The 10107-nt window shown below is 41.1% G+C and overlaps 1 protein-coding gene across 1 annotated transcript in view; it reads right to left on the bottom strand.

Annotated features, from left to right (window-relative positions):
- Positions 1-4688: 4688 nt before the first annotated feature.
- The window catches only part of fbln1 (fibulin 1), a 43716-nt gene continuing 38297 nt past the window's right edge, over positions 4689-10107 (bottom strand). The window contains exon 17 of the mRNA XM_061773550.1: positions 4689-5254. Within this exon, the coding sequence (XP_061629534.1) occupies positions 5115-5254 (140 nt within the window). The 3' untranslated portion in view covers positions 4689-5114. The remainder of the gene's footprint in view (positions 5255-10107) is intronic.

The raw sequence follows: 10107 nt of genomic DNA, 5'->3' as shown, positions 1-10107 counted from the left end.
AATAGCGCCGTCCTCGCTAGTCTTTGAGCAAGAACTGATGAAGCCCGCTCCGATGAGAGGTAAAACGTCTTCTAAGACACCTCAGGCTTGCGATCGATTCAATGCCCAGAGAACATAATGACCTGGATGATATTCACAAGCATGCTTTGGTCAGTTCTGTGAGAAAAGGCATCCAATGATAAATCTTGCCTCTACTCTCACCGATTGTGCGGAAACTGCATGAAAGAGACTATTGGCATTTACCATTGTAATTGGGCAGATTGGATATAGTACAGTAAACTCTCGTAGGAATATTTCGATGATGTCCCATTGTTGCGTCACCAATAGAATATGATCTCTTATAACCACTTGAAAACAGGCAATCAGACTTATAACCTAGAAAAACAAACATGGTTTCAAAAGGATTGAAAAAAGGACTCACTTGTATCCTGTAACATATTGTGATGAAACTAGGAGTTGGACGTCAGGAAAAAGACGGAATCAGGAGAGCAGTTAGTCTTGGGGCCCTGGCTGGGCAGGAGTACCGTCAGCTCCCAGATCCTCAGCACCAGGAGACGTGACCACCATTGCAAACAGGGGCAGTTCCTCCACGTGTACAGCGACTCATCAGGCCCAATTGGGGTTGAGTCAGAGCAGAGCAGCTCGCTCCTGGCTCGGGATGAAGTATCTGACTGAAGATGTTTGCTCGCTTGGGACTGACCCCCCTCAAGTTGAATTCATCCAGAATCTGTTTTCCCCCATACAGACTGGACGATGACTGGATTTTTATCAGCTTTGCTGTGGTCTTTCATCAAAGCACATGCAAACACAGTAAGCTGAGACTACAGACTCTTTTTCAAAGATGAGTTACTACAAAATTTTATGTGATAGTCAATACTGCTGGTGTTGATTTCATTCTCAGCTGCTTCAATATAGACTAGTATTCATTGGTACAGTGCATGTACAGTGGTGCCTTGAGCATGAGATACGATTCGTTCCGTGACCACGCTCGTAAATCAAAACACTCATATTTCAAATCATCTTTCCCCATTGAAATAAATGGAAATGCTGTTACTCTGTTCCAGCGTACCAAAAATAAACCAACAAATGTTTTGGGAATGTGTTTTTTAATAAGAAAAATAGCACTCCATATTGTAATTTATAAAAACATACAGCAATGACATAATTAAATAGAATGCAAATAATTAAACAGTGTGTGGCACATTTTTGCTGCTCCTCCTGGTGTGTGTTCTTTGGCCGCCTGGGAGCAGTATAATACAGAAAGAAACATGCGAAGCAATGTTTCACAACTGACTTAGTAAGCTGCTGTCACAGTCATTTTTCAAAAATGATTTTTTTTAATGTATGCCTGCGAGTGTTGTTATAGTGTCTGTCTACATGTGTTACGCCACCATTCATGTTCAAATATCCACTGCTTGAAGCTTTATAACACAGCACAATTCTAATTATTAGGTTCATTGAAGACTTAAAATTTAACATAACTGTGAACGTGACGATTAAATCGTGTCGCTGATCACTAAGTCTATTTTCTGCATTTAAACTTGAAGTTAACTCAATGTATGTTATTTCCTTGTTTCCCGCTTTGAATAATTGCACCATATCAAATAATGAGGCTTCTCAAACACTCTTTCATCTAGACCACAGGGCTGACCCGCCGCCCTCTCATTTCCTGCGAGGAGGCAATCTCTCTTCAGATGAGTCATAAAATCCATCACAGCTGACTGCTGCGCAGGTCGTGATTTACACGCCATCCGTCCATTGTCTTTGAAGCATCGGGAGGCTTTGGCCACATTGATGATTACAGACTCGTCATTAAGCTGTTGCGTTTGATATTCGACGGGAAGAAGAGGACTTCTGCTTTACTAGTGAATGTAATTAAACATGCTTTCCGGCTACATCTGACCATGTTGTCACCTCGTTCCTCATACCTCGCAAAGAAAGTTTTTTTCCGGAAATCCCAACTCACCACGAACGTGTCTGCACGCACGCACGGACTATCTTGTACGGATGTTTCTTGCGTCCCTACCGAGGGCGCTCGGAGGCCAAGCTGTTGACCCAGGTCTTCACCGGTGGGCAGATATTGTTTGGCGCCAAAAACAAACAGAATGTTCCAAATGTCACCATGGAAACTGACGTTCCACGGACTGCTGGGAATAAAAAGTCCACTTGGCCCTAGATAGCACTATTTGCATGTTTCTGTTTGTTGGCTAATATTGACACGTCTGAACGGTCGTAATCAAGTTTCCTGTCGTCGTTGTGATTCCGACTTTTGCACATGCCGTTACGTTCTCAAATGTTAACCCATTCCCAGGGTACCAAGCAGAATTATTCATATCATCTGTTTGAAACTAGAATGGTAAGTGTAAGGGGAAGAAGGATGGAAGTAATAATAGAGACTTTGAAAGGTGTGTAACATATTACCAAGAGAGTGGTCTTTTTGGGGTTAGAATTGAACATCGCTTTTCCTCATTAGGGTTGCGGGTAAATTGGGATCTATCCCAGCTGACTTTGGGCGAAAAGTGGGGTGCATCCTGCATCGGTTGCCAGCCAGTCGCAAGCCACATGTACAGTTGCCAACCACTCACGCTCACATTCACACCTATGGACAATTTTGTCTTCACATAACCTAACATGCACCATGTTTCCCAACAATTTAACAATGGCTATAAAAATAAATGTAGAAATCTGCTTATTCTGGTGCTCATCACCAAGTTAAAAAGATACTAGCAGTACTAGCTACAGTAATTCTCGTATCGTGACTTACATCTTAAACATTTCTTTACATTCCAGTTGAATGAAGGCTGATATTAGGAAACATATTCATCCAAAATGCTCATTTTGGCCTCATTTTGACATACCATACATGTTTTTGGATTGTGGGAGGACGCTGGATTATCCAGAGAAAACCCAGGCAAGCACGGGGAGAACATGTAAACTCCACACAGGAAGGCTGGATCCGAGAGCCGAATCCTGAATCTGACATCTGTGAGGTATGCGCGTTAACCACAATACCACCATGCTGCCGAGCCAGGAAATGTCAAGTGTAATTGTGTGTGAAAAAATATTTGGGATTATATTTTAAGGAAGCCTTAAAAAGTGGTATTTCAAATTCTAAGATGTTGATTTATGATCTGTGATTGATTGTATGTCAGTTCAATATCTATTCAATTATACCTTTACATGCATGGAGGCTGTCCAAGGTTGCAGGTAACATTAGACATGTTAAATCCATCCATCCATTTTCTGAGCTGCTTCTCCTCACGAGGGTCGCGGCCGTGCTGGAGCCTATCCCAGCTGTCATCGGGCAGGAGGCGGGGTACACCCTGAACTGGTTGCCAGCCAATCGCAGGGCACATACAAACAAACAACCATTCGCAGTCACACCTACGGGCAATTTTGAGTCTCCAATTAATGCATGTTTTGGGGATGTGGGAGGAAACCGGAGTGCCCGGAGAAAACCCACGCAGGCACGGGGAGAACATGCAAACTCCACACAGTCGGGGCCGGGGATTGAACCCGGCTCCTCAGAACTGTGAGGCTGACGCTCTAACCGGTCGTCCACCGTGCTGCCACATGTTAAATAATAAGTTAAAAAAAATTCTTCAAAAGTGTCTATGATGTCACAAACTTTTGTTTATCAGCACTGTTGGGCGGAAACCTTGTTTGTCCGAATATGGTCAATTTCAAGTTTTAACACAAATCGAGACTATTGGTCTGTCCCTACCTCGTCTGCTATTATTACGCATTTTGAACCCATTTAAAGTGTTGAAGATAGCTAAATCTATTAACCGTTGACCTTGTCTGAGAATCTGCAGGAGCCAAGATTTCAAGATTGAAAATGGGGATGCTTTCTAGACAATAACGAGTGACTATAGTTAGGTTAGGTACTTGTGTGTGAGCCTGGTTTTTTAAAATGGATCACTGTCATGCTTCGGTGCAGAAGCAAGCGGTCAGTCATGAAGGCAAGAGTGTGCAGATTCATTTCAGCCTAGTCAGCTCATCATTTTTGTACTGAATCACTTATGGGTCTGAGACCTTTGAAAAAGAATTTAGGAAGATGATGTAACCACAGTGGTTTGCTTTTGTGAAAGACTTTTTGTATATGAGAGCAACATAATGTATTATACCAAAACTTGTGAGAAAACGATTTTTTTTATTTTCTGAGAAGTAATGATTTTGTAGATGCCAGGGTTATGCCCGAGAGTGACGATATGTTTGATGTTACTGAGAACTGTCGCGCAATCCTGTTTTAAGACAACAAGCTAGGGTAAGCTAGTTTTGAAGCCTTGAAATCTGATCAGTAATAATAGAGGCAAACCATCCTTCCATCCATCCATTTTCTGAGCCGCTTCTCCTCACTAGGGTCGCGGGCGAGCTGGAGCCTATCCCAGCTATCATCGGGCAGGAGGCGGGGTACACCCTGAACTGGTTGCCAGCCAATCGCAGGGCACATATAAACAAACAACCATTTGCACTCACATTCACACCTACGGGCAATTTGGAGGTGTCAATTAACCTACCATGCATGTTTTTGGGATGTGGGAGGAAACCGGAGTGCCCGGCGAAAACCCACACAGGCACGGGGAGAACATGCAAACTCCACACAGGCAGGGCCGGGGATTGAACCCCAGACCTCAGAACTGTGAGGCAGATGCTCTAACCAGTCACCCACCGTGCCAGAGGCAAACCAATATGTAAAATAGTGTTTATTATATAGACAAAAAAATACAACAAACAAATGCATCAACAGGAAAAGTGAATGTTAGAAAAACCGAAGCATATAATGTAACAATAACAGCCTTTCAAAGACATGCACTTTCTGTTTAGTTTTTTTTTTTTTATCCTGGATTTCTCACCCCTGAAGACTCCCGTTTCGTTTTCATAGCATAAACTTTCTTCTTCTGTGGCTCAGTTTTGCCAGATGCAACACAGAAGTGAGTTTCAGGCTGAGCGTGTCATCAAACCAAACCATGGCAGCTGGTAGCATTTCAACTCAGAAACTGTCACAAGTAATTAAAAGCTTTCAACTCCCCAACACTGACCTAAGAATTGATACGTGTAGCATGAGCCATGTATTCAGTGTTGACAGCAAATCAACTGAGGAAGGGGAACTCTCAGAACCAGAACTCTGACACAAAGACATATACGTTGATGATGTTCTGGCCCGAGTCACCCTGGACTGTCAGGTTGCGCATGGACAGTTTGAGTACCGTCGTCAACGGTCCAATCAGCGGCTTCACCTGCCGGGCGACACCTAGACCAGACAAAAACAAATGAAAAAGTAAAACACATGAATTGTTATTGTAACATCACATTGTGGAGAGCAGTGTTTCCCAACCTTTATTGATCCAAGGTACATAATTTACTTTAGAAAAACATCATCAAAAAGTATAAAAAGTTTATGTTCTGTGACATCGTCATCTCCTCTCATTGAAATGAATGGAAATGCAATGAATCCATTCCAAACCAACCAAGACACATGCAAAAAGGTTTGTAGCATGTTTTATAAATAAAGAAAAACAGCACTCTACAGTATTGTACTTTATTTCAATTAACTTTTTTATTTGTATGCGCATTTATTAGGCTTGGTTTTACTCTGCTGTCTGTCGTTAGGTCAGCATTGCAAATGAGAATCTGTTTTGAATTGCTTTACCTGGATTAAAAAAAAAAAGGTTAAATAAATAAATGCGACAGTCTCAAGTTGAATAATGATGCAATGTTATCGGAATAAAATCGTAGTGTAAAAAAATTGTAATATGATTAAAAAGTCTAGAGAATAACATTGTAATATTAAGGAAAATAAAGTCGGAATATTACGACAAAAGGGTCAAAAGTTATGGAAATGAAGTTGTAATATTTTAAGAATGAGGTAACAGTGTTACAAGAATGAAAATGTAATATCATGAGAATAAAGTAAACCATTTTCAAGAATAATGTCAGGTTTTTCTCTGGAAAAAAAGTGGTAATATTATGAGCATAAAGTAAAAAAATATTTTGTTTGAGAGAAGTTGTGATATTATGAGTCCCCCAAAATTTGAGAATCTAGTCAGATTTTTTTTGGGGGGGGGAAGTTGTAATTCACGAGAAGGGTGTAAATTTAGGAAAATAAAATTGCAATGCTCGAGAATAAAGTGGTAATGTTACAAGAATAAAGTCACAATATTACAAAAATAAAGTTATGAGAATAAAGTCAGAGTGTTACAAGGATAAAGTTGTAATACTGCGTGTGAATATAGTCATAATGTTATAGGAATGAAGTTGTAAAACTACATGTAAAAAGAGATAATATTGTGAGAATAATGTTGTCATGTTCCGAGAATAGAGTTGAAATATTACAGGGACTAAGTCCTAATATTTTGAGAATAAGATTGTAATATTCCAAGCAAGTAATATTACAAAGATTTCACAAAATTTGGTTTTGGGTGGAGGTGTTTCTATTAAAAAGAAGGTAGTATGGATAATTTCCATGAGCCTTCAAAGAAGCTGTGTTGTTGTTTATGGAGGAAAGAAGTTCAGCTGCTACACTAAACACATCAGTCGGAATACTTTGTTCTGCATTTCAAAAGTCGAGGACAAGTGTCGGCTGGGGAAGCCATATTGATTTATTTTACTGTTCCCTGGAATGGAGTTTGGAGAGCGAGTAAGCGCAGGCAAGACTGACGTGGTTTGGACCGTCCGTGCTGAATGTGGAGCTTCCAGGCAAGGAGAAAAAGGGGAGGAAAGGCAACGTGGGTGGTGTAGGGACTGAAGATTGGGGGGTTACCAAGAAGAATCCCTAGGGACTGGGAATCGGGATCGAGCCCCCTCACGAATTGTGAAAAACTGCGAGTAATTGACTTCCCCCGAAAATGTTTATGATTGCCTGTACAGCAATGCCTTGAGATACGAGTTTAATTTGAGAAAAAATATATATATATATATTTTCCCATTAAAATGAATGGAAATACCCTTAATACATTCCAGCTCCCCCCCCCCCCCAAAAAAAACCAGACAATTTTAAAAATAGAAGTCTCTAATAATGTATTTTATAAAAACATACAGTAATTGCATAATGAAATAGAAGGTAAAGGAATAAACTTTTGTATCACAATTTGTGCTTCAATTCAATGGGCATTGTACTCCTCCTCGTGGTGGCCAGCAAGAGGCAATATAATACACACAAAGAAGAGTTTCACAACTAAGTCGGTAAGCTGCAATAATATTAGTTATTTTTTCACAAAGGATAAAGAATATATGCCTGTGAATATTGTTATATTGTCTGTCTACACGTGTTGCTCCATGTTTTGTGTTAAAATATCCATTGCTTAAAGGGTAATACTGCCAAAACGTCGATGTTTTATGTTTGCCCATCTTTGGTGTGATGCATTGTTTGTTAGCATTAAGCTAAACTGACATATTAAAGTAAAGCTACACAACATGTAATTCTCTTTTTTTTATATTTAGTTTGACAGTCAACTTCAACTTAGTGTGGCAATAAACAGCTTGAATCCCCGCTGTGCTCTGTAGCCCCGACATCAGCCCCCACCATGCCTATTCATTCCTGCACGATAAATACTTTATTCTTTTCAAGTACAAGGACCATGGAAATATGTAAATATTGTATGCAATTCAAGCCCATGGCATTTGTATTTTCATCTTTTTTATCTTGAGTTATTTTATCTCATTTTCTTATTCTATTTATATTTCCACAAGTCTTGGGACTGATTGGGCTAATCTGGGACCTTGGGTATCAAACTTCGTGCCATATCTTGTGTAAATGTGTGTTTGTATGACAATTAAAGTCACATGTGCATCTACATGCGTCAAAGACTCTCCGTAACTTCCACTGACAACCCAGGCGAAACATAGCTCCTCCACGACATAAAAATCTTGCCTCTCAGTCGAGAAACATACTTCCTTGGACCAATTACTGTGCTACTTTCCTATTGAGACAGAGCTTTGGCACCATCTTGTGGCACCTTCGGGCATCTCAGAAAGAGCACAAAAAACACTGATAGGAGAGTTTTTCAGCAAATAGACGAGAATAGGTACCACAGGAAAGGGAAAAAAAAACGCTAATAGGTGAATTCATGACAAGTAAATCGAAATTGGGTACCACAGAACGTCGTAATAATACGTGACTGGCGCTGCATGATAGCAGAAGCCACCACACACTCTAATTCTCCTCCCTCTCCTCTTCCCCTCTCCTTTCTTCCCGAGGGGGCACCCAGCAGGGTAAATGAGTCCCATGTGTGTGTGACGGAGGGGAGCGGTCGTAGTCACGCGATACAGCTGCGGAGGCACTCCTCCGGGGATCCATCTTTAACTAAAAGAGAGGCAAAGCTAGTGTAACTGCTGTCTCTACCACTTTGTCACTTTTCTTTTGCTCACTCGTCCTTTTTGGGGGTAGGGGAATTCTGTGGGCACTCAAGAGGTTGCAGAAGATTTTCATGATAAAAATTCTGAGGAATGGGGCCAATTGCTACCAGGGTTGCCCCCGTGTTTTGCTGTTTTCGGATGAAGTTGCCGTAGTGACAGTGGCACGAGTGGTGCACGACTGAGATTTTGTTGTTTCCAAAGCGTCAGCACCATTCATGAAAAAAAAAAAAAAAAAAAGCTTCCACGGACATGGAATAAGATACCAAATTTTGATCCAGAAAATTATTGTCAGTCATACATAATAAGCCGGTCGAGGCACGCAACATCATGGTCGGGAAGAGTCTCAGCAGAAAGCAAACAATGAAGCTGTCCAAAGCCTCATTTCTATCAAACAATAGTCAAACCTAAACACATTTTTTTACTGCATTGATATTTGTAAAATGTTATATATATAAAATGTGGCTTGTGTTTGTGGTCTAAAGAGCTTCAACGCCTTGCTCCCTTATAAAAAAAACAGCAAAAATCCATCACCAAACCATAAGACTAAGAGCCTTTTCACACTTTGCTTGGTTTTCTTGGTGGTCACCATGGGGCAGTAAAGACAGATGACAGCACCCCAGTGCAAGCTTGTCCATATTTGAAAGGAAGTCATAGGGATGCTTTTTCGCTGGTTAGTCTATTGCTGTTAGCACTGTGAAATCAGTCTGCCAAACTCTTCTCCGATTGGCTGCGCCTTCTGACGTCATTGCGAAAAGTGAATATTTTTCAATTCGAGGCGTGGCACTTCGACGGCAACCGCCCATCTTGCGGCGTTCCGTCGTCGTGTACCGTAGCACATACACAATGATGGGTTAGTCGACAGCGCGCTGCGTCCTGCTAAGTGCAGTGTGAAAAGGCCTTAGGGCCCGCCGAAGTTCAGGGTTAGTGTTGAACTTGTGTCCTTATGGTCCCAAAGCAAAGTCCTTAAAGCTTCACTGAAATCAGCCACTGCTATCCACAACACAAGCACTCACTGAAATAGATACTACAAAGTTGTCAATATTTTCAATGACGTACAGTATATTAAATATATTTCAGGATTAGAGGTTATATTTGGGGGATACGGTTGAGGGTTATAGTTGGTGTATAGGGTAAGGGAAAAGGGATAAGTTTAGGGTCAAGGGTTAGGGTTGGTTTAGAAAAATGTGATGAAAAAATAGGAAAGAAATAGGGCTGATATACATAAATAAATCTACAATGAACAGGTTTAACACACAAGACAAATGAAAAGTGCACATAGGTTTCTGGTTATGGTGCAAGAACTTGTTCACTGTGCTGACACCATTGGTGAGCATCCAGGTGGTATACAAGTTGTCGGAATGCTAATGCAGCAAGGGAGACCGTTTTTTGGACATTTTCTAAGACACAACCAGGATATATTTTGTACTACTGCTGTTCAGCAGTCATGATTTCCAAGAAATTTAAATCTCAGCATTGTGGGCCCTTCAGGATGGGTTAGCAGTACAGTCACTGGTACATGGACCTACTGGAAGGTCAGGCTGTCCAAACACGACCACTCCAAAGAGGAGGCGGAATATTTTTTGTTTTTTTTTGGTTTTTTGGGGGCTGGCACATGCGGTGCGATATTTTCAGCTCAATTGAAAGTGAGTCAGAGTTACAGATCTCTCAAATGGCCCGTGTGTCACTTTTGGACGGCATTGCTCACTAGGGAGTGACGTCACCCAAACGTAGCAGAGTGGGGAATTGCTC

The sequence above is a fragment of the Phyllopteryx taeniolatus genome, chromosome 5 (assembly GCF_024500385.1).
Source record: "Phyllopteryx taeniolatus isolate TA_2022b chromosome 5, UOR_Ptae_1.2, whole genome shotgun sequence".
Classification (NCBI taxonomy): domain Eukaryota; kingdom Metazoa; phylum Chordata; class Actinopteri; order Syngnathiformes; family Syngnathidae; genus Phyllopteryx; species Phyllopteryx taeniolatus.
The sequence above is the reverse complement of the archived record's forward strand: the minus strand, read 5'-3'. Positions and strand labels throughout refer to the sequence as shown.